General features: G+C 41.4%; 2 protein-coding genes across 3 annotated transcripts; both read left to right on the forward strand.

The window, feature by feature from the left end:
• The first annotated feature begins 604 nt into the window (after nt 1-604).
• Nucleotides 605-5,821, forward strand: srsf3b (serine and arginine rich splicing factor 3b). The gene is made up of 6 exons (XM_030729659.1): nt 605-722; nt 1,388-1,598; nt 1,695-1,835; nt 3,814-3,852; nt 4,320-4,406; nt 5,144-5,821. The coding sequence occupies exons 2-6, from the start codon at nt 1,396-1,398 to the stop codon at nt 5,169-5,171; spliced, it is 498 nt and encodes a 165-aa protein (XP_030585519.1). The 5' UTR covers nt 605-722; nt 1,388-1,395; the 3' UTR covers nt 5,172-5,821.
• A 14,310-nt stretch (nt 5,822-20,131) lies between these two features.
• cdkn1a (cyclin dependent kinase inhibitor 1A) lies at nt 20,132-24,554 on the forward strand. 2 transcript variants are annotated; one of them, XM_030729538.1, is made up of 3 exons: nt 20,132-20,430; nt 22,546-22,999; nt 23,084-24,554. In XM_030729538.1, the coding sequence occupies exons 2-3, from the start codon at nt 22,555-22,557 to the stop codon at nt 23,137-23,139; spliced, it is 501 nt and encodes a 166-aa protein (XP_030585398.1). In that variant the 5' UTR covers nt 20,132-20,430; nt 22,546-22,554; the 3' UTR covers nt 23,140-24,554. The 2 variants fall into 2 exon arrangements, with proteins under 2 accessions (XP_030585398.1, XP_030585397.1); XM_030729537.1 differs by lacking the exon at nt 20,132-20,430 and adding an exon at nt 22,142-22,211.
• Nucleotides 24,555-25,507: the final 953 nt, after the last annotated feature.

Genomic DNA, 25,507 nt, shown 5'->3' on the forward strand with positions numbered 1-25,507 from the left:
TCTGCCTGAAGTCATTGAGTGAGCTAAGGCACAATTTCTTTGGCACAGGAACCAGGGATGATGTTTTCCAAAGTGAGGGGACCCTCCCCAACTACAGACTCAGGTTAATGATGTGCTTCAGAGGTTCACCCAGCTCAGAAGCACATGCTGTCAGCAGTCTGCGGAACACCTTATCTGGGCCAGAGAGGGAGACGGGGTAACAGTGAAGATGCAAGGAGTAGACATAGTGACAGTACATGAGTTTAAATATCTGTCCCCATCCAAAGGGAGGGAAGGAGGTGGAGCGGGTGGAGATTATTTTTAGGGGGTGATCTGTGACAGGATAGCAGCAAGAGTGAAAGGGAAGATTTGCAAGTTATAGTAAGACCTGCTATGATTTATGTATGGTTTGGAGATGGTAGCACTGACAAAAAGACAGGAAGAACAGATGAACAGAGGGACAGCTCAGGTTGATGGAGACAGAGTTAGAGACAACGATGAAGTGGTTTGGACATGTGCAAAGGCTGCTGAAAATAGAGCTGCCAGGCAGGAGGAGAAGAGGAAGGCCAATGAGAGGAGTCACGGATGTAGTGCAGGAGGGCATGTGGAGGGTTGGCCCCGCCCACTTCGGAGCAGCATCCTGGTCACTCCACTGACGTCACGCCATTTTCCATCGACCACGAAGGGGCATAAATTAGCGGGACGAGCATCGATAATCTGCGCTTCGATCTACATCTAAAACGGTAGCGTTCAAAAGAATACTTTGTGTTTTTCTAAAGCGACATGTTTCGAGTTGATTTACTGTCTCACTTTGCCCATTGTGAAATTTCTGCGGCTGCTAGCCGAACGCTGCTGCCTCTTTGTAGGCCTCAGGAGAAGGCAGCCATTTTAGCTTCCCGTAAATAAGCTGTTAGCTATTATTAGCCTTGAAACACAATGCAACGTCGAATACGCAACAGTATATCTAAAGTTATAAAGCAAAAGACTTAAATGAGGCCCTTTGGGGGTTAGTTTTATCTGCCTTGCAATTTTTGTTTTTGTTCAGCTTCAGTTAGCATATCCTGCAGATCTAGCGTAGAAAGTAGGCCAAGCTCCTTTAGGGAGAATTCATTGCTCAGTGATTCATGGCTAAGGAAGATGTTTAGTGTAACATTAGGGCATTGAAAGAAAACGCATTTTAATACCTACAAACATTTGATATCATGTAATATTTTGGGGAGAAGACCGGCCTAGTTGAGTGCGGAAATAAAGGCATCACACGCTCGGTTATCTTGATTTAAAGCATCGGGTTTAGCTTTTCCAATTCAAGAAAAAGACAATGATGTGCACCGAGAGTGTGGCCAGTCTTAGTTTGGCCTAAATACAGTTGGTGAGTTAATAATGGAGTATCTCATTTTTCTTTTTTCAGATAAAATCATGCATCGTGACTGTCCCCTTGACTGTAAGGTCTACGTTGGAAATTTGGGCAACAATGGAAACAAGACAGAGTTAGAGAGGGCATTTGGCTACTATGGTCCTCTCAGAAGTGTTTGGGTGGCCAGAAACCCCCCAGGCTTTGCCTTTGTGGAGTTTGAAGATCCCAGAGATGCAACTGATGCTGTACGGGAGCTCGATGGGAGGTAGGCAGTAGTCTACACAAATTTCAGAAGAGAAGTAGGCTTTATCTTGCCACACCTACAGGGGCTAATGATTTTTTTTTTTTTATTCTTTTGCAGAACATTGTGTGGCTGCCGAGTGCGAGTGGAGTTATCTACTGGTGAGAAGCGTAGCCGCACCCGTGGCGCTCCCCCTTCGTGGAGCAGGCGTCCTAGAGACCGAGATGACTACAGGCGCCGTAGCCCACCCCCCAGACGCAGGTGACCTACATGTTGTTGTTGGCCAGTAGAGACCATAACCAATCTATTCTGTACTTTATTCCTGCTTGGTCACTTACTGATTCAACTTTCTTGCCCACAGTACAGTTCCCTGTAATTGCATTTGGGTTTCCAGTTTAGCCATTTCTAGTGTTTGTGACCTTTTCTGGTGATTATATATTTGTGAGTGTTGCAATGTCTAAGGCTTGCAGATTCATCTTCATTGACATTAATGATCATTTTATGTAAGGAGCCGCACAGATAGTCATTCACAACCATATAGTGGAAAATGGGGCATTATTCCAGGGTATAGAGGGCTGCCTTTCTGTTGCAAAGGCATCTAAAATATGGTCTGCAAGACCTAAGTTATGCTTAAGGTACAAATGCTTTTGAAGTGCACATTTTTGTGCGCACTCAAAATTTCTACATTTCAGCAGTTTTACAAGGGCAAAAATGGGTATGGGAAACAAATTTAGGCAGTCGGTAAAAGTAGAAGCTGTTTAAAGTTTTGGGGGGAATGAAAGTGCCAAATGTGATGCAAATTTTTTTTCTTTTTGTTTGAGGATGCTTTTTATTTTTCATCTATATTAATAAGAATGAACCCGTTGCAGAGCCACCACCATGCCTCTTCTCACCACCCTCTGAGTCAATCAACTAGTCCTCTTTCAGCATCATGTGACTGCTGATCATCGGGCCCCAATCAGCTTGGCTGGTGCTGTCACATGACCCAGGCATGGCCAGTCGTCAGGTTGCACCAGCCCATTGGTTCCTCAGCATGCCGTTCTCAACCTCCTCCTCCTTCAACCTTAACCCAAACGGCAGCGGCCCACCTCACATTCCCGACCAATCAGCGTATTACGTTCCCAAATGTCTACAACCTACCAGCAGCAGCCTTCGGCTAACCAATTAAAGCAGGAAAAAAGCCACAGCCAGCCCCCATCTGCCTGCCACCTAATCACCTTGCAGCATCTGGCCAGTCCTATTCAGCCAATTCTACCCACCCGGCCGACAGTCTGCCTCCCTTTCGTCATTTCTAGCTTGTTGAAAACCAAAAATACTAGTAAGTTTTCCTGCTTCATTCAGTACACTGCTGATTACAGTTTTAAAAGTGAAGAGACAGCTGGTTTGAAAAGGTTGTTCTTTATTATTTTAATCATAAGTTTGTCATTTTGTCGTCCACCATTTCTGTAGTCCTTGTTTCAAAGGGGGATGGACCAACATCAAATATCTGGAACTTCATGTTTCCAGAAATTTCGATGATAGATAATCATCTGGTATGTCTTGGGGCTCTGAGCAGAATTATGAAGTCACATCAAAACTTTCCTTAAACCCCCCCCTATGAATATCAGATCTTTTTTTTCTGTGTGTGTGTTCTCGGTTTGAGATCTTAGCCTGGCTGTTTCACGAGGCTTATTCCCTGTGAAAAATAAATTTTGTTACCAGTTTCTATTTCTGTACAGTTTCTCTTCAAGTGCAGTGGACTGAATTCATACAGATGGTGGCTCAAATGGTGTGTTGGGTTTTTAATTTCCCACATCAGAGCCAATCCACAGTACAATATCAGATTTCCTTAGAATGAAAATGTGCTAATTAGCTCACTTTGTTTCATTTCTCAGGGTTCTGAATCTCCAGTAAATGAATTGCAGGACAAATCCTACTCTATTTTTCAAATTATGAACTGCAGTATGATTGGACTTTATTTAAAGGTTCATGTGTTACTGTGGGATAGGTGAGAGGGGGGATTCCTCTGCACCTGCCATCTTTATGTGCTGGGTTCACTGCCAGTGACTTCTGTTTTCTGGTTGAAATATTTGTTTTCCTTGGAAAAACACCCAAGTCTTTTACTTCCGTTTTGAGTTCTTGAGCTAGCCAAAGGGCTGTGCTGAGGGAGCCCTGTGTAGGAGTAATTAATGGGGAGCTCTACAGGGTGATCAATCCATCTGTCTTTGTTCTTAACACCTTTTGTATTTTCCCTGTGCAGATCCCCACGCAGGAGGAGCTTCAGCCGCAGCCGTAGCAGGCAAGTCAGCTGTCACCCTGTCTTACAAGCATGACAAACAGAAATGAATTTAACCTATAACTTCAGTCTTACATGCATGTTTTGTCTATAACTGTTGTATATCTAAGTATATAAAGTTTTCAGTTACTATATCTGGCTTAACATAAAGCTGTGTAATGCAGCAGGTTTGAACTGTGTGGTGATGCACTGTAAAGTCTGTGCTCATTGATATAATCCATAAGTCAAAGTGGAATCAGTTTAAGTGAAAACTGAGTGTGTACAGCTTTATGTACACTTCTACATTAAACTATATGTGGTCATAGACCAGACCAGCAACTTTAATACCTCTAATATTTGGTTAAGCAAGTATTATTTGGTTTTTTTTGTTTTTGTTTTTAAACCTTGCTTTCTAATAGAATGCCTTTATTGTCATTATAGGGGATGTACAATGATGTATAATATTTATATAATTTGACGTTCTTCTTCAGGTCTTTCTCCAGAGACAGGAGGAGAGAGAGGTCCCTCTCCCGGGACAGGAACCACAAACCTTCGAGGTCGTTTTCTCGATCAAGGAGGTACTGGTTTCTTGAATTATCTGAAGATTATTTTAGTCCTTTTACAGTAGGAGGTTGAGCAACTTGTCAAATATTCACCTGTATGAGAAGTACTAGTCAAAGTGCTTTATTAAGGTACAGTGTTGGTTATGTGCTGGTTCTAAGTGGCTTCTAAATAGATGGTGGAACCCGTCTTGCCCTCCTGAATGTAGAGAGATGTCAGCTGTATGAATCTGTGTGCTTCTGCAGCACTTTGATGTAGAAAATGAGCGGCTGTCTCAAAGTAAACGGATGTATAACCACTCAGCTGGAGCAATGTGTGACCTCACAATATGTGACATTAACCTGCTGCTGCTGTTAGCACTGCTAGTGTTGTTCACACACTTGAACTGGCATCATATGTATGCGCGTGATATACACAGCACACATTTCCACGTATTTCAGGTGCATTTAAAGCACGATTTGACTGTTGAAAGTGTGAACATACAGTTCTTTAATACACGTGCAGTATTTGAATGGTCGGTGTTTAACTTCCTCTTTATTTTTGAGCATTCTTATGTTTAGAAAAGTAAGCATGTTTAATTTTTTTATCATTTAAGTGGTCAGTAATAAAGTTACTACTTTAAAGATAATTGGCTATTTTAACTACAGTAGATCCTTTAGTCGTCTGCTCATCTCATCCTTTTACTGACAGTTTAAACAGTAATTGTAGCTGGCATATTAACAAGCTTTTTTCCCCCTTCTTTTCCTCTCCACAGCCGCTCCAGGTCTAATGGCAGAAGATAAAAGGTCTGTCAGGTGTAAAGGGAGATGAAGATGAACGGTTTTACAGGCTTTGCCGTTTCATATGATGGACTTCATTGTGACCTTGTGGTCACTTGTTTTTGTTTTTTTGTTTTCCCCATCTTTTTTAAAACAATCAAGCATTTTAGTGTCTCGCCCTTTTTCTTATTGTGGTAACTTTCAAATACATTGACTGGGCGTGTGCAGGTGTAATGCCTCACCTGTGCCACGTCTCTCTTGTTGGTCCTGAAACGGTAGTGACACCCAGCATTCCAGTTCAGCAGTTAATCTCTTTGAATTTTTTTTTTGTTTTTGAAGAATGTACTGTGTAGACATCGTGTGAGTAGTTTGTGATTTTTCACTGTGTAAATGTCAGCTTTTTTTTTTTTTTTTTTTAAAGAGATGTGATAAAACCCTTTTTGTTTGTAAGCCAACCATTTTTGACTTGCTACACTCTTCATAATGAAGGTTTCCATCTGTATGTGGTTGGCTGTTTTAAAAAAAAGAAACAGCCCATTCAAATGCAAGTCTATCCCATTGATTCAAAATGGGTTTAAGGAGCAGAGGTCAGGTTTGTGTCTGAAGTTTTCCATTTTTCTTTTGTTTGATACTATGTGAAGTTGTCACAATTAAAAAAAAAATACTGGTTGGTTAAAAAAGATGTGTATGTATTTTATTCCTCTCTTGACTTTGCAGAGATTGATAAAATACCCATGGACTTTCTTAGTTTTTTAGGATTTTTAACCCCCACCAGAGGGCACTCATGTGCAAAGAAGTCTACTACTTTGGTTCCGCTGCATAAAAATTGATGTGGCTTTATTTACCTCTAGTTCCCTTTTAAAGGAGGTTCTGCTCCTTGTTTTAAGTGGCAGTTTTAATTTGCCAGTATTGCTTTTTAATATTACAGAGTAGAGGTAGTGAAGTTAGATGTGTTCAAATATTTGGGGTCAACCGTTCAACACAATGGAGTGCCCAAGAGAGGTGAAGGTAGGGTGGAGATGAGTGGATGATTTGTGACTAAAGGATAGCAAGAGTGAAAGGGAGACCTGCTGTGACCGTATGATTTGGAAACCATGGCGGAGCTGAGGATCCTCAGATTTTCATTGGGGGTGACCAGGATGGACAGAATTAGAAATGAGCTCCTCAGAGGGACAGCTCAGGTTGGCTGGGGTGGTTTAGACGTGCAGAGGAGGGATAGTTGATATATTGGACGTAAGATGTTGAATATGGAGCTGCTAGGCAGGAGCAAAAGAGGAAAACCCAGAGGAGATTTATGGATGTAGGGACGGAGAACATGCAGAGGGTTGGTGAAATGGAGGCACATGATCCACTGGAGCAACTCTCAAAGTGAGCAGCTAAAAGAAGTCTACGTTAATAAAGGGTTCGCACTGAGAGCACTCCTTTGTTATCTCACGGCCAGCTGGTGGGTTTTTCCTTTGAATAGTAGATAGAGAGAGAGAGATAGAAGAGAGGAAGAGGAAGATGAGAGAGAGAGGAGAGAGAGAGAAGAGAAGAGAGAGAGAGAGAGAGAGAGAGAGAGAGGAGATAGGAGGAGAGATAGAGAGATAGAGAGAGGGGAGAGAGAGAGGAATAGAGAGAGATAGAGGGATAGAAGAGAGAGAGAAGAGGGATAGAGAGAGATAATATGATAGAATTAGATAGAATAAGAAGAGAGAGAGAGGGAGAGGAGAGAGAGAGAGAGGAGGGAGGAGAGAGGGAGATAGAGAGAGGAGAGAGAGAGGGATAGAGGAGGGAGGAGAGAGAGAGAGAGGGAGAGAAGGGAGAGAGAGAGAGAGAGAGAGAGGGGGGGGAGAGAGAGAGAGAGAGAGAGAGGGGGGGGGAGAGAGAGAGAGAGAGAGGGGGGGGGGAGAGAGAGAGAGAGAGAGAGGGGGGGGAGAGAGAGAGAGAGAGGGGGGGGGGGAGAGAGAGAGAGAGAGAGAGAGAGAAATAGAGGAGAGAGAGAGATAAACAGCAAGAGAGAGAGAGGAGAGGGAGAGAGAGAGAGTAGAGAGATTTATATATTATATATAATTATATATATTTATATATTATATATATATTTATATATAATATAAGGCTAAACCAGTGGTGTAGCAGATGGAGAAATGTAATGTGACATAAGTAAAAGCCAGTCTGCAAAAGGACAGGCTTTAAAATTGACTTTCAAACAAGATTAATTGACTCTTCTCAGAGGTTTGAGGAGGTCGTTAGTTCCTCTTTGTCAGAACTTTGTCCAGTCTTTCAACAAGTTATGAAAGAAAAAGTAGCCTGGCAGGTTCATGTCCGCGTAAACTTCCCTCCTTTTCTACTGTACATAGTGTTCGCTAAGAGGTTATGTAATATTATTTAACCCTTTCAGCAGTATAGATAAGCAGTTCTAACAATGAAATTCTTGTGCAAATCACAGAGTCATGTATGCAGGTTCTTGAAAGTGGCTAAAAACGGTGGTAAGTACACACTATTTTCAGCAGCAGGCTCAGAATGAAACCATAATGTGGGGCTTTACACTGTTTCATTCCGTAATTTTAAAGCTGGGGGTGGCAGACTTTATTTAATACCTCCTATCACCGCTCTCCCGCTATCCAGTAGTCCCCCCCCCCGGTTACACCCAGAATAAGTCTCGGGCTCCAGCTGTTCACGCTCACGGTCCACGTGAACCGGCATAACAGAGACCTTCACGAGTTCTCAAATCTGCGCGCGCTTTTCCGCAAATTACTCAAGCCGGTGTGACGTCACTGGAAGGCTGACTCACTGTACCCACGGTGACGGGTCTGCAGCCCGCGGGAATCCACTCAGTGAGCTGTGATATTTCCACCCACTGTTATGTAACGAGCTGCCTGTGGGTTTGGCGCCCACGGAGCAGAGGACGGGATGATATAAAACACACAAAGGCGCTGCAGCCGGATAACTTTAGACGAGGTCACAGTTCATTCCTGATCTGTGTACCCTGTGCTGAACCAGTGCTTAGCTGGGTAAGCAAAGTAGTAGATCAACAGAAAATAGTTTAAATAATCAATTCGAGTAATCCATACAGGCCAGTCTGCTCAGGAGTTCGGATTTCTTACCAATAAAAGGAAGAACTTTCCAGAACCTATTTAGAAAGGTCAACATTTCACTTCTGTGCCTAAATACAGCACCTCTTGTCTAGCTGCTCCACAGTCCTGGGTCTTTTTGTCTTTTTTTTTTTTTTTTTTTCTTCATGATGCTCCAGATGTTTTCCATTGGTGAAAGGTCTGGACTGCACCAGAACTCTTCTACCATGAAGCCATGCATAGATGCAGTCCAGTTTAGCATAATCTTGCTGAAATACGCAAGACCTCATCTGAAAAAGACTTTGAGTGGGAGTGTATGTTGCTCTAAAACCTGTACATACCCTTCAGCAGTGATGATGCCTTTCCAGATGTGCAAACTGCCAATTCCAAAGGCGCTAATGCACCTCCATACCATCAGAGATACAGAGAGATGATAGCAAGCATTTTCTCAATTTAAACATTTGATATGTTTTCTATGTTCTATTGTGAATATAATATAGGTTTATGAGATTTGCATATCATTGCATTCTGTTTTTGTTTTTACAGTGTCCCAACTTTTTTGAAACTGGGGTTAAAAAAGCTGGTCAGACGTGGTCAGAAAAGCTTGTCCACACTGATTGCAGCTTATATAAACACTAAAGTAAATCAGTTAAACACTCTTTACACATGTGGTGAGCAGATTAGTCTGAATGGACAGCATGTCTAGCTTCCAGAGACAGATGAACTCCATGAGAGACCATTCAGGCCCCATTCCTGACAGACCAGAGCATAAATGTGAGGCTTCAGTGAGCACAGACTCAAACAAAACATAGTTTGAATCCAGAGCCTGTCAGAATATCACTGGTGACCATATGCATCTCTTTCTCGCCTCAGTTTACTGACTTATAATATTCATAATGCAAAATGTCCCAGAAACATCCTCAGTATACTTCAGTTGTCTTCCCTGCCAGCAGGTCAGAAGGAAATCGCTTGACAGACTAATTCTTGGAGTCTTCACTGATTATTAGTCTGCCTCACAATGACAAGAAGACATAAGGCAACATTCAAACTAAAATCAGATGAAATGCAATCCAGGAAATGCTGTTTGAATAAGAAAGCCATTAAACGAGCTATGTATAAATATTTTATGTTAAAACAGCTTACAGCTGTCAGTATTCTAAATTCAATTATATGATTGAATATTTAAAGAGATTTAACATGAAATAGAAATGAGTACTTCCAGCAGCTTTCTTTCTCTCGAGCAGCACAGAGTGTGAAGCTGGATTTCACCAGAAAGGCTTTTAATGGGGGTTAAGGGAGCCATAGACGATATGAGAAATGGATGAAGCTTCCATTAAAACGCCCACTGGTTCCTGAAGTCCCATTTGAGATGATTGTTTTTGTTGCCACCATTTTGGAGTTTTGAAACTGGATGTCACAAGCGAGGGGAAGACCTGATTATGAGACTGTGGTAATTGGCTAACGACAATCACAAGTCATTAGCCAATGAGCATACCCTCATAATCCTCCTCTCTGCAACTTAAATGACCAAATTTTACAGAATAAACTTCATGTTTTATTCAGTATGAACCAAAATGAATAACACCCCATGAATTCATCTTTACTGAGGTCAAGTCTTTTTCCATAGACTTTTATTGAAGTTTCTCTAAAGTTGTCTGCCATATTGGATGGGATACAATCATCTGTTGCTAGGGAAACATGTATTCCCTGACTGATTGGCAGTGGTTCCTGAAGGTTTTCTGGGAGGTGGAGCTTTCACTGGGTGAAATCTGCTGCAAAGATGTCGCACCACAAACCTCCAAACCATTGCTTTGGTTGCTAGTATACTGCCATGGTTTAAGTCAGCTCAATTCAATTTTATTCATAAAGCACCAAATCACAGCAAACAATCGCCTCAAGACGCTTTATCATGATCATCATCAGTCTCTTACTTAAATGCCGTGGGGGGCAGAACAAACATTGTTCACCACCATTCTCCATCTAGTCCAATCTCCAGCAAAACTGATGACCGAACAAAAAGGGAGTCCAATCCAGGCACTGATGTCGTCTTTCCACTGACGCGGAGGTCATCTCCTTATGTTTGGTCCCTCAGCTTTTCCTTGGAGGATCATATTTGTGTCATATGTGGACTGTGTGGTGGGAAGGGATGGACCTAAACGCAGGATGCAAGACAGAACTAAAACTCAACTGCTTTATTGCAGGAGGGTTGAATAATACGAAAACACAAAATACAAACCCCAAATTGCAACTAAGGCTAAAACAAAAGGCAAAACATCAAGCCTGGGAGAAAGGGGGAAACAAAACACTTAACTGGGGCAACATACAGCTAAAGGAGGTAACACAGACACCACCACAACAAAGAAGAGAGAAAAACCGAGGGCTTAAATACACACACCAGGTAATGAGGGCAAGTGGAAACAACAGGGAACAACAGGTGTAACCAATGAAACTAATAACACAGAGGAAGCAAAACTAAACACAAAACACAGGGAACATGGAACTGTCAAAATAAAACAGCAAGTAGCCAAACAAGATGCACTTAACACAGAGGACTGGCACACAGAGGGAACCTAAATACCAAACACAAAGAAACCATGAGAAGGGATACTAAACACGAAAAGGGGTTAAGACACAGGAAGACAAGAACACAGGGAGAAACAGACACAGGAGCCCAGAGACACAGGAAGACAAGGACCAAGGAAAACAGAATGAAAAGCAATAACTAAACCCAAAGCTGGAATACAAAACTACAACAAACTGAGAACCTAAACAGTGAGAAAAACTAAGAAACAAAACCCAAAAAACAGAACTATAAAAAAAGGAACTAACACACTGGGCCAATGGCCCAGGATCATGATAGTTTGTTAATGCTCCTTTGGCTCTTGCTACATGACCAAACAACTTCAGCCTTTTCCTTTTAATCTCAGTAAGGAAGGAATCATGGTCTCCAATCAGGGCTTGGACTCTGCAGCATACCTCAACATTGGTAATGTGGGAAGAGTTTGGATGCACATATTCTCTTCTCTATCTCTGCATTTACAGTCCATCTTTCTGAGGCGTAAAGAAGCACTGAGAGAACAAGCGAGTGTAGTAGTTTTACTTTGGTAGCTAATGTCACTGTCACAATGTTCTGAGTTTTGCTAGGGCACTGGCAGCTTTAGCGATCTTGGTTTTGACCGCTTTTATTGAGTTACCTCCTGATGTTAACAGATCCAATGTATGACTTATTTAACCCTGATGTTTACAGCTACAAGTTCTTGTTTTCCAGATACCATGGACTTAGTCTTCTCAAGGTTACTCTCCATGCCATGGCATTGACTAACAGATTCTAGGTTCCTTGCTTACATGGATTGATCATTGGTAGAACCATTGATGAGGTCGATGTCATCGGTAAAGTGGAGATTGCTGATTTCTCTTCATCCCTGTTTAACAGGAGAAATGCTTTCTATCAGTGCTTCAGACATGATGTGTTCCAAGAATATGTTGCACAATGTAGGAAAGAGAAGTTAATCTTGGTGCACACCAACTGTAGTCAGGAAACACTTGCTGAAGTCCTGGCCAACCATTGCCATACTCTTTGCTGCCTTGACCTGTTGGTCATCATGTTTAAGGCACGTCCGCATTGCTTCACTCATAACTTCACATACATCCATCTTTTATACTGCCATGTAAATGTATCTCCACAGCTTCAACTACACACGTATCTCTACCTCCAATATTTTTTAATTTTTTTAGCCCTAAGGGCATTTAAGCATAGATTCTATGTGTAAAGAAGGATGCACGATGGCATTAGGGTTAAAAAGTAATCCACCAGTAATTTGCCTTTGCATGCACGTCCTTTTCATTGCCTTGTTGCACCAACAGACTAGCTCTACAGAAATAAAGGGTGCTGCTTTTATTCTTACAAGACTGAACTTGGTCTGAACTAAAGCCTTAATCTTGATACAGATTTATATAGAAAAACAGTTATTTGCACATCATCCATGTATGTTGTAACAGAGTGTTGTACAGTACACTAGATGAATACTTCTGTTTTTTTTTTTTTTTTGCACTGTTTATGCTAGAATTTGGACATCTTGGCATATTTAAATAACTTTAATTCTATTTGCAGATGCATGATAAAATCAGTAAACCTCTCTTAATGTTTATAGGATAAATAATTATGGGCTTAACATTTTTATTAAATTGATTGACAGTCTTTGTATTGTAAGCCAGCATTTAAGATTTTTAAAAAAAAAATTTTGAGTACATTTCCTATCATCACATAAATATGTTTAAACAATTGTACACTGCCTCTACGCCATTGATTATGCCTCTGCTGATGTTGAGTTTTCTGTCAAAGCATTTTTTGTACAAAGGTATGGTAGAACTTCTCACAAATCAGCCATAGGTTGAAGATCTGTTCAACTCTTGAGTGACCTTTGCAGAACCTTGCCTGTTCCTCTGTGAGCAAAGCCTCAGCCTCAGTTGGAGATGCTTAAGCAGAACTTTCAGCAGTATTTTGCTTGGATGGCTGAATAGACTAATTATATGATAGTTTTGGCATTTGCTGAGGTTTCCCACCTTTTGGCAAAGGAATAACTTTCTATGTTTTCCAGTCTTCAGGCCATTCTCTTATTCTAAATATGTAGTTGCATATGCGGGTATAAATCTTGGTAACGGACTGTCCTCCTGCTTGTAAGAGCCCTGCTCGGATGTTGTTGAAGATTTTCCAGCTTTGAGGCTTCTAATGGCTGCTTCTACCTTGTCTTTTATTATTTCTGGATCTTCATCACAACTGTCTGGTGTTTGAGCTTTTAGCTGTTGTAATATCAATTGGTCTGCTATTATCTGCTGTTGGTCTGGTAAGAACATTGTCAGCTTTGACCTCAATACAAAAGACATTTGGTGAGCTAGTCTGTGTGAGTTATTTTACTGTGTGGTAGGCATTTTTGGAATCATTACATCTCGTGCTATCCTCAAGGACTTTACATTGTTCCTCTATCCAAAATGTTTTATATTGTAAGGTAAAGGCCATGCAATAACTACAGAAAAACCCAACAATCAAAATGACCTCCTATGAGCAAGCACTTGGAGACAGAGGGAAGGAAAAATCCCCTTTTAACAGGAAGAAACATCCAGCAGGACCACACTCCGAGGGGCAGTTAACTGCTATGACCAGTTGGGGGTGAGGGGAGTGAGACAGGACAAGACACACTGTGAAAGAGAGCCAGAGATTAATAATAACTAATGATTAAATGCAGATGGGTGTATAAATGGACTGAAAGAGGTGAGTGATGAAAAAACATCATGGGAAGCCCCCCAGCAGCCTAGGCCTATTGGAGCATAACTAAAGGATGGTTCAGGGTTACCTGATCTAGCTCTAACTATAAGCTTGATAAAAAAGAAAAGTTTTAAGTCTAATCTTAAAAATAGAGAGGCTGTCTGTCTCCCAAATCCAAACTGGGAGCTGGTTCCACAGAAAACTGAAGGCTGCCTCCCTCCTTGGAACCACAAGTAAGCCGGCAGCAGTCTGAAAAGTGTTCTGGGCTAATACGGTACTATGAAATCTTTAAAATAAGACAGGGCCTGATTATTCAAGGTTGTGTATGTGAGGAGAATTATTTTTAATCAAATCCTAGATTTAACAGGGAGCCAATGAAGGGAAGCCAATATGGGAGAAATATGCTCTGTCTTTCTAGTCCCTGTAGATACTCTAGCCCAGGCATCACCAATAGGCGGACCTCGGTCCCGATCCGGACCGAAATGATGTCTCAAGCGGACCCGAACCTAATACCAAAACAGAAATAACCACTTAATTAAAATCTTGTTGAGCGCTTTCTGGTTTACCGACGCAGCTTTTACAGTCCTTACGGTAGTAGTGAAGCATCCAAGGAAACCCACTGACCAATTGCATGCGAGTTTGGCTATACCATGTGATACCACCAAGCTGGTTCCTGCCGGCTGGTAAACTTTGGAACAAACAGGGTTATTATAGTTAACGAAAACAAACTAAATAATGAAAACTGAACCTGAAAAAAACATTTTCATCACCCGAAATAAATAAAATCTATAATTAAAAGCAAAAAACAGTATTGTGAGTTTACAAAACTAACTAAAACTAACAGAAATTATAGATAAAATAACCTTTGTTTTTGTAATTTAATTAAAAAACCCTTGTGGATTTATATGAAATCATCTTTTCCCGCTCTAACAGTTTAAGCTGGGAGCGCCATCGGGCAACTGTGTGCCTGCTTGTGCGTGCTCACCACATCGGTCCGCAAAGTAATGGCAGCTGTCTGCCGAGAAACCGCACTGATCCTTCAACGTAACCTGACCTGCGCCTCCGGAGAAATCGAACTACATGTCGGGTCCACACAGCCCACAAGGTTGTGATTAACCTGTTCAGTCCTTGTGCGTTTCTGGCTACTTTTTGCTGCAGTGTTTGAATTTATCAGTGAGAGAATAACAATCAGGAATAATAATCAAAGCATCAATATAAGGACTCACAAATGTCAGCAAATTCCTGGAGGGAGACTGCTGAAACTATCGGAATGGATGTGACGAAATGAGGAAAGTGGAAAAACAGGGACAAATATATATGTTTGCAGCCAAAAAACTGAGCACAAAGAGCGAGAACCAAAAAAGTCCCAGCCGGAACCGCATATAAAACACCAGCGGTCGACCACCGCGGTGAAGTTAGTTTCAAGTTGGATATTGGATATTCAAGCTCCGCGGAGTTAGGGGCATCTAGCTCACAGTTGATCCGATTCAGGGACTCTCTGCCGCTCCCTGTTCTCTCGCGCGGAGCTTCACTTAGGGACTATCAATACATTTCCGAACCAAACACTCTTGAGAAACAAAGATAAATAAATTCCTTATCTTGTGACCACCTGTGAGGAAACTAATATCAAATCATGCCAATAAATTACATCGGTGAGGTACACAAATTTTTATCCCATTTTAAGCCTTTTTACAGTTTTTAGGATTTTTTATGTGAAAAAAATATGATTTTTCTTCAATAGCTTCCAGGTCATATGTCCCACAAACTCAAAATCTGTGTGAAATTATTCTGCTACACTAGACAAATGAGGCACACTCATTTTCTTTCCATTTTAAGCCTTTCTACAGTTTTTAGGATTTTTTATGTGAAAAAATATGATTTTTCTTCAATAGCTTCCAGGCCATGTGACCCACAAACTCAAAATCCATGTGAAATTATTCTGATACACTAGGCAGATGAGGCACAGCCTTAATGCTATTGAAATATATATATATATATATATATATATATATATATATATATATATATATATATATATATATATATATATATATATATATATATATATATATATATATATATATATATATATATATATATATCACATTAAATAGTTGGACTTCCAGACCTTGGCCTCATGAAATTTTGTCTGACTGGACCTCTTTAAATTTTATTTGAATACCCCTGCTCTAGCCTGTAGTTCGTAATGTTCGTCTGCAAATACTCACTAAGCAATAGTGCAACTTGGAAAAGTGCAACGCAAACTGGAAATACAGTTGGGGAATGCACATTTTTCATTGCTGGGGGGATCACTAACTGGTCTGAAGGCCTGTGTACCTGGAACTTCAGCAATCACTTTCCTAGCAACTGCCATCAACCTCCAGGAACCACTCACAGCTGGTTGGAAAATACCAGTTTTTCCCAAGCAGAAGAAAATGGATAGATGGGGTGGTGGTGGTGGTCTGGCCTCCAGACCTGTGTGATTGGGGCCTTATGTAACCATGATTCTCACACATCCAAAATGGTGGACAAGTCTTCTCACTAGGACTGAAACTGTTTTTGCAACCATAGCTATCATCCCCTGTTGGTCATCATGTTTAAGGCATGTCCGCATAGCTTCACTCATAGCTTCACATACATCCATCTTTTATACTGCCATGTAAATGTATCTCCACAGCTTCAACTACACACGTATCTCTACCTCCAATATATGAGACGGCTTTTTTTTTTTCTTTTTTTTTTTTTAGCCCTAAGGGCATTTAAGCATAGATTCTATGTGTAAAGAAGGATGCACGATGGCATTAAGGTTAAAAGGTAATCCACCAGTAATTTGCCTTTTCATGCACGTCCTTTTCATTGCCTTGTTGCACCAACAGACTAGCTCTACAGAAATAAAGGGTGCTGCTTTTATTCTTACAAGACTGAACTTGGTCTGAACTAAAGCCTTAATCTTGATACAGATTTATATAGAAAAACAGTTATTTGCACATCATCCACGTATGTTGTAACAGAGTGTTGTACAGTACACTAGATGAATACTTCTGTATTTTTTTTATTTTATTTTTTTGCACTTTTTTTTTTTTGAGTACATTTCCTATCATCACATAAATATGTTTAAACAATTATACACACATCGGCTCCCAGGTCAAAGTGTAAACACACAGAGCATGCAGCATAAATCCAAAGAAAGCACAACCCTCTGCATTTTCCCTGAAATGTCCCTGGTTAAAATGTGGGATATTTAACCTTGAGTATAATTAAGAATAAACATGTTTTAGCTTTTTTTTTTTTTTTAATGCGATTACACGAGTATTCAGTTTTGTTGTTTGCTTTCAGTATTGCATAACCACAGTGTCAGCTAAAATTGCAAAGCTCAGGACTACCTTGATAAATAATTAACTAAATGGGAACTAACTAAGTCTATGCACTTCATTTGGTGCTATCTATGAAACACAGTGGATACAGCACAAAGGCCTGACTAACACAATTTGATTATGCCTGTGCACTGTGCAGCTGCCTTGGAGCTGAGAAAAAAAAAAGTATCCACTAAGCTGCATGACTGTAAAGCAGTGACGTGCAGTCAGGGGAGGCAGGTGAGGCACGGCCTCACCTGTCATCGTGGAAATATAAAATTAAAAAATAAATTAAATGGTTATATTCATTCAGTGATTTGTATTTTAAAGTTCTTTTCCATTTAACTACACCATTTTTAGATTAGTTTTTTCAAAATCGCTGAATTTTCGCATTTGCCGGTCAAATACTAAGAGACGAACGGTGAGGCACCAGCCCGGCGAGCCGCACCACGGATTGCGCAATCCGTGGTGCGGCTCAGTATAGTCATTGCCAATGACTACTAACTGTGCTGGCATGCTATGCAGTGAGACCGGATTACTTTCCGGTCTCACTGCACTTTTACTATATGAACTAAATTTCCATATTTTAGCTGGTGTATATAATGCACAGTTTTTTTTGTTTTGTTTTTGTCATTAACAACTGTATGTGTGTGTAATGCATTCTTGTGTTGAGCGATCATGAAACTGCTGCGAAGAGACACTAGGTGAGGCACGCAGTTCTCGTGCCTCATGGTAGGGGGCGCTGGTGATCCCAGGGACTCTACGACTCCTCGGCGGCAAGCGACCATAAACAGTTAGCAAGGCCAGTTAGTTTTTCCTGTTGCTTGGCCTTATGTTCAACATGGAAGATTACATAACTCAACTGAAAGAATTTTCTAAACTGGACTTTCAATCGAAGCAGAAGATAATAATTAAAGGAAGACCAACACCGGAGCTAAAAGGTTTGCTTCAGACTATGTTAATGTTAAACAAAACAACTGTTGCCAATCAAATGGCGAATAAGCTATATGTTTGTAAATCTGATGTGATGACGTCAGTGCCTCACCAGTCACGACCCTCACCGCACGTCACTGCTGTAAAGGATTTTGCTGCAGCAAAGCTGCTGCTCCCATGATGCATTTCTATTAACTTCAGTGCATATCTCCATTGAATATAGCTGTGGTGATAAAATCGTGAAAAGCTTCCAAGCTGGTGTGTGTGTGTTTCTCTTGTGTCTCATCACTCAGCTGCCTAACAAAGGGCCCACTGTAGAATCAGATCAGTTGGGCCTTTATACACTGCTTCCTAGTTGGGGCTCTTATTGTTGATATGCTGGGAACTAGGCTGAAGGGCAGCATGATGGGGCTGGAGAGCACTGGGGAGTTTTGTGACTGACTCATAACTGAAATAAACAGATATGACACAAGAGTGGGAGGAAAAGAAAAACCTTTCAGTACAATATGTAACCAGTGTGGACCATTATTCCCAGATTCATACCGTAAAGTGCAGCTTCTGTTGTTTGCACTGAGTTGTACAATTTCATAAAAACCTTGTTCAACATGAAGAAGAACTATAATGGTACTCATTAAAATGATCTGCTCTGTTTCTTTATCTAGCTGTGCTCCTATACTGCAGGCAGAAGAGGCACAATCAAACTGTGTAACCGTCAGTGATGACACAATAAAATATGAAATAGTCATAAAATTAAACAAGAGTCATTACATTGCTATAAAAAGCTCTAAGTACAAAGCATCTCCTGATTATTATAAGCAGACATTATTCATGCTGGCACTTTCAGAGTGTTATTATAACACGACAATATTATGTATAATTTATTATTGTCTGATCATTCCAGGCTTGATTAGCACGTCATTCCTGCAGTGGGTCCATTCAAATAATTTTGTCACCTAATAAGAAATCAGTTTGAGAGTATTTGAGTTTTGTGGCATGGCGCATTATCCTGCCTTTTACTTAAACTTCTACGTTCTCCTTTGGTCCATGCTGCTCTCTGTGAACTGACGTAAACAGAAAATGTGTGAATTCTTTTATTCTTTTTAAAAGAATGGGAGGAAGCAAAGCAGATGTCCACTATATTGTATTCACTCACTCATCCAAATGATTGAATTCTAGTGTGCCAATCACTAGGACCGTATGTGTATAAAACCAAGCACCTAGGCATGCAGACTGGTTCTACAAACATTTGTGAAAGAATGGGTTGCTCAGTAGCTCAGTGAAGTCCACCATGGTACTGTGTTTGGATGCCATCAATGAAACAAGTCCAGTCATGAAATTTCTTTGATCCTAAATATTCCACAGTCAGCTGTTGGTGGTATTATAGTAAAGTGGAAGCGACTGGAAACAACAGCAACTCAGCCATCAAGTGGGAGGCCACATAAAATCACAGCGCGGGGTCAGCGGATGCTGAGGCACACAGTGTAATCATGTTACCAACTTTCTGCAGCATCAATCGCTACATACCTCCAAACTTCATGCGGCCTTCAGATTAGCTCAACAACAGTGCATACAGAGCTTCATGGAATGGGTTTCCATTGCCGAGCAGCTGCATTCGAGCCTTACATCACCAAACGCAATGCAAAGTGTCAGATGAAGTGGTGTGAAGAATGCTGCCACTGTGAGAGACGACTCATGTTTCTCTGTCTGGCAATCTGATGGACGACTCTGGGTTTGGCAGTTGCCAGGTGAAGAGTGCTTGTCTGACTGCACTGTGCCAAGTGTAAAGTTTGGTGGAGGGGGGATTTATGGTGTGGGGTTGTTTTTTGAGTTGGGCTCAGTCCCTTAGTTCCATTGAAAGGAATTCTTAATGCTTCAGCATACCAAGAAATTTTGGACAATTTCATGCTCCTAATGAGCGAGTTTGGTGTGAAAGAACTTGACTGCCCTGCCAGAGACCTAACTTCAACCCAACAGAACACCTTTGGGATGTGTCTGAAGTGTCTGACTTCAGTAATGTGCTTCTGGAAGAATGGTTTAAAATTCCAAAAAACACTCCCAAACTTTGTGGAAAGCCTTCCCAGAACAGTTGAAGCTGTTATCTGCAAAGGGTGGGCTGACATCACATTAAACCCTATGGATTTAGAATGGGATGTCACTGAGTTCATATGCGTGTGAAGGCAGACAAGCGAATATTTTCGGCAATGTAGTGTACATTGTGATGTATCCTGGATACCGCACAAGTACAGCATACACACTGCTGCGCTCTGTCATGCGCACTGAGAGGAAAGGAAAGGAAGGGGAATCCGCTCTGGGCTGTGTCTTGAACTGGAATTTCCTCCTTTCATACTACAGAGCCAAGTTTCACGTGTCCACGTGTGTTTACCGGGCGAAATCCACGTGTGTGAACCCCCCCACGAAAATCTCCGCCTCTGTATGAGAGACGAGACTGCCCGCCCACCGGAGTGATAAAAGTGAAGTTCGAGTCCATGTCTGTAAGAAATCTTGGGCAAAAGTGTCACGTTTGCGTCTGAAGCGGAGGTATCTGTCGAAGGGTTGAGTCGGACGTTTATTTACGGCGGAGCTGCCGTGAAGGCTTGAAATCAGAAAACAGCAAGAAGGAGGATAACAGACCTCTGTTCTTCCAGCACCTCTGAAACAAGATTTTGACTTGGAATTAAAATGTAAGTTAAATAACAAAAGTTGCACTAGGGTTTTTGTTTGTTTGTTTGGTTGGTTGGTTGGTTGGGTTGTTTTTTGTTTTGTTTTGTTTTCGCTTTGGTGTGTGGATTTGTGATTTGCTTATTAGTGTATACAACTCTAGAAACAGCTGTTTAGATGATATGTCTATATAACTTGAATAAAATAATATTTGCTTTTAGGTTCAGTCCTAACTATACTATTAGTGTTTGTCTCTTTAATTATCTATTTTTTGTATTGGCTACCGTCTTCCTTGACTTTTTATGTTTTTTTATGCTAATATGTCGTTTAACAAGTTAAAATTAATTACTCAAAACTTTATCAAACTTTCCTCAGACTTGTTTTTAGTGTGTATGAATGTGGTTAGTTGGTGTGTGTGTGTGTGTGTGTGTGTGTGTGTGTGGGGGGGGGGGGGGGGGGGGCTCCAGAAGGTGACAGTGCAGTTTGAATGGCCAGCACGAGCTCCGGCCGCACGTGGGACAGTATAGTAAATGGGCTGGGTTTGAGCCGGTTCCAGCGCCTCCCGTGCATGGCTCGCTCTCCCGCCAAATCACTCCGCCCTGTGTGGCCCCGCCCGGTCCCCTCTCCTGACACCGTGACTGTGTAGATGGAAAGAGGGAGGTTCGGGATAGTGGTGGTGCGGCACAGCTGTATCCACCTCCTCCCAAAAACGTTCCTGACGTTTTACTGCATCCTGAATGAATTTTCTTTATTTTTGGCCCCCAGTTCTCCCAATTTAAGGACCCCCTCTCATTCATCATTCCATCTCAAAACCAAAGCCTACCCAGTCACATCAGTCACATCTGGGCATGTTATTATTAACTATGTAAACGCACCCTAGTAGATGAAAAAATATCGGCACATAAGTTTATATGCAGCCTCATCTTTGGGAAATGTGTATTAAAGTTTAGCTGTTATTGTTTTGTGTCCAATATTTCACTGAGCTGAGAATGAATGAAATCTTGGACAAACGCCAAATTTGTGATCTCATCATGCTTGGCAGGACGACCAAGTCATATGATGTAACAGGATATGGTTTAACAAGATTTATATCTATATTTATATATTCCTGCTAGATAAGTCTTTTTAAAGATTGTGTTCAGGATAAAACTTTGTTGACAAAAATGAACTTAATGTGCTGGTGAACAGTTTATAAGTTGTGTTGATGGATTTCCTTCTTTGCCTTATCTGCATTTCTCTTTTTCAGTATTTTCATTATTTTCATCCCTTATATAAAACTCTAATCAGAGTGACCTCTCCCCTCCTGCTGTTCTTGGCTGGATAGTCATGATGGGAACTGCTTCTCTTGATTGTTCCTTGAAAAAAAAAAATCCCGGGAATTCTGCCCAGTTCTTCCCGAATGGCCTCAGTGACGCACCACCTGAGACACACCTGTAGCTTTCACAGTAAAGTGTTTGTTAGAATCTAATGTCCGGTTCGGTTTGTATGTGCAACTCTGTAGCTGTGGACAGGCGACTCATAAGTCACCTCCACTGATTCTGATCGAGGTTCGACTTTGGGGTCCCCGTCTGAAGGCGACCTGATACTGCCACCTGGTGGTGATGCTTGGTGCCTGCACTCTCTGTCGCTGCTTGGGACTTGCCCTTACATGTCTGTCTGAGATTATGCCCTGGCATGTACCAGTGATTCAGAGAGGGAGGAGGGCTCAGTGAGTCACTGCCTGCTCTCTGCCTTAGTATAAAAAGCTGCCCAGTGACACCAGTGTGTTAGTGCGTTGAGGAGCCTTAGACTGGTTTCAAAGATGGTAAGCCTAATTTTTACTTTTATATTGGACACAGTTTAAAATAAGTGAGATGGGTGCGTTTTTAGTGTGGATTACAGAGTTCATTTTGCTTGGGTTAGAATAAGATTGGTGCTGAGGTTCACCTCCTCTCATAGAAGTCACTGTATGTTTTACTTGTGCAACATTTCGTCAGCCCCCGGTGTCTGAGACTTGAGCTGGAAGGATTAGTCTAATCACTGGAGACAAAATTACCTTTCATATGTAATACCGTGTTCATCTTTGTTGCTGCTTTTTGGGTTAGTTTAGGTTATGCATCAGGTTATTAACTAACCGGTCTTCTCTCTGTTTCCAACAGTGTAGAGCGATGGATACTCACAAGCAAATCTTGAGGGTTCTGAGAAATAGGCCGGCTCGAAGAAGCCTGTTTGGCCCCGTGGACCGAGAGCAGCTGCAGGTGGAGTACCAGGCAGCCCTGTGTAAAGACCTTGAGGAGGCTTCAGAGCGCTGGGGTTTTGACTTCATCTCGGACAAGCCTCTGGAGAGCAGTGATTTCCAATGGGAGGGTGTCCCAAGCACAAGGGTGCCTCTGCTCTATAGGTCCTGTATGCATGATCTTGGAAAGGCTGAAGGCCAAAGGTCAGCAGAGAGAATGGTTACTGCCAAGAGAGGAAGGGTGGAGACACCACAGAGCGAGAAGGAGAACATCCCCAGTACGCCAGAGAAATGCACGCACAGCCGCGAGACACTAGAGAAAACACCAGAGAAGAGCGAGAGCACGGGGCTGAAGAGGAAACAGACAAACATCACAGGTATGTATTCTAGCCGAAAGCGAGAAGACGTATCGTTTCACGTGAGGCTGCGTGAGCTAAAATTCCTGTACTTTATCCCAACAGATTTCTACCAGGCTAAAAGAAGAGTAGTTGGGATGCCACGCAAATCCGGTGAGTGATATTTGGTGGAGAGATGCCAGTATTTCAAAAGAACCACACGAACAGTGCTTTTACTCAGGAACCACACGTCCTGCACGGACTCTGCACGCACCAGGAGGCCGTGGACCCAGAAAGGACCTCAACTACACATCATTATAAAACGATTAATTAGTGTACTGTATTCACTCTGAGGAGATCGGTGTTTTTCCCTTAGTAAGTAAGAATGGGACATTTGAGCAGAGAAGATTAACAGTTAATCTCTGGAATCAGTGGATTTATACTCATTTGGATCAAGGGGGGTTGCCAAAGTGTTGACCGACTGCACATTCCACTGCACTGAACACACTGTCACGTCTCCACTTTGCCGGAGCCGAGATGTGTTGATTAAAATCATTAGGTCTGATAGTGTCACTAAGGCGTGTTCACTACAAAGCCGCAGGGTGAGTGAGACTAACAGCGAGAGGCTAAAGCACTTTGGCTCCTTTGTTGAAATCCATTACTGTTTTTCTACGGGATTTTTTTTTCTATATGTGTATCACAGAGGCTCTGAGTCATCTTTTTTTTGTTTTTTTTTTACTGTCCAAAGTGTATTATACTTTTTATGTCCATCTGTACAGTCGTGCTTTATCTACCATCGTGTATCACAGGAAAATGCTTGAAGAGTTCTGACATCTCAAACATGCAGTTGCTTTGCTTAGATTATAACAGACAGAAGTGCCATCATGTCCTCTTCCATCCTTTCCATCTACAGCACGTCAGCTGATTTTGATCGCTGCTGCTGCCCAGTCCAGACTCTGAAACGTGCTCACCACCAGATAATGTAGGGCAGGAGTGTAGCGCCATTTCTTTGGAACCCTTAAACACTTTTATTTAGATTTTTATATGTACAAGAGATTTATCTATAGAGTTAAATGTGGTGTTGTCAAGTAGCATAATCATATAAACTGCAGTGTTGCACATAAACACCCAGTGTCAAGTGTCTTTCTGGCATTTGTTTCTCTATTTAAAGCTCCTTTAAGGACAATCATAAGCATATGTATTATTTACTAAGCTAAAACTACACCTTTATTATTTTATATTCACCGTGCAATCTAACAGACCATGTGTAAAAATAATTTTTGTTGTCACGTCACTTATTTATGTCTACATTAGCAAATCCTGCTGCTATGGGTAATATGAATGGGTGTCAAATAAGGTCCCTGTAATGTTAATCTTTACCAACAGACAGCTTTGAAATGTTCTGAAGCCGAGTTAAGAAAAAAAGAAAAGAATTACCCCCAAACAATGAATGCACTTCTGTTTGTAGATGCTTGCGCACATTTTATCTGTATTTTTTGTTCAAAGCTACAAGTTGAAATCTCTATCTTTATTTATTTCGAGATACTGTGTCATGTGTTAATTTAGGTTTTGTTTAATTATGATGAAAACTTCAAAATCCAATAAAATGTTAAAACGAACGGCCTTGTTTCTTTAATGTGTCGTCACTTTACTTTGATCTTTTTTCACATACGTGATTATGACAGCTGGTACTGTTTATTGTTTTGTGATACAAAACTGTCAGTGAAGAAGAAAGCAATTATGCATTGTGTCTGAATGTCATTGTTAGACAACATGTGACCGTATTTTTTATTTATTTTCCAGCAGTACTGATGGATGTATTCATATGCGTTAAAAGTAAAAGTATTCTTCATTCTGGCTGAAAGTGGCCCTCTCAGTGTTGTTCAATATAACAATGTGTCACCTATCCATGTACAAGTCATTATATAATCAATAGCCATTTTATAAGGTTCACCTTGTTAGTACTTGGTTGGACCTCCTTTTGCCTTCAGAACTGCCTGAATTCTTTGTGGCACTGATTCAACAAGATGCTGGAAACATTCCTCAGATATTTTGGTCCATACAGACCTTCCAGCATCACACAGTTGCTGCAGATTTGCCAGCTGCACATCCATGATGTGAACCTCCCATTCAACCACATCCAAACTGTATATACAAGGCAGATGGAGCCATGCTTATATGTTGTTTATTCCAAATTCTGACCCTACCACCCGAATGTGCCAGTAGAAGTCAAGACTCGTGAGAACCGACAGCGTTTACCCAACCTTCTGTTGTCCATTTGGTCTTGTGCTGCTGCAGCCCATCTGTTTCAAGGTTTGATGTGTTGTGCATTCAGAGATGCTTTCCTACCTTGGTTGTAATGAGTGGTTATTTGAGTTTCTGTTGCCTTCCTATCACTTCACCTTCTCCTCTGACCTCTTACATCAACAGGGCATTTTCTCCCAGAGAACTGCCGCTCAGTGGACCATTCTCTGTAAACCCTAGAGTTCGTGGTTGTGTGGGAAAATCCCAGCTGATCAGCAGTTTCTGAAATACTCAAACCAGCCCATC

This window comes from Archocentrus centrarchus, chromosome 5 (assembly GCF_007364275.1).
Source record: "Archocentrus centrarchus isolate MPI-CPG fArcCen1 chromosome 5, fArcCen1, whole genome shotgun sequence".
Lineage (NCBI taxonomy): Eukaryota > Metazoa > Chordata > Actinopteri > Cichliformes > Cichlidae > Archocentrus > Archocentrus centrarchus.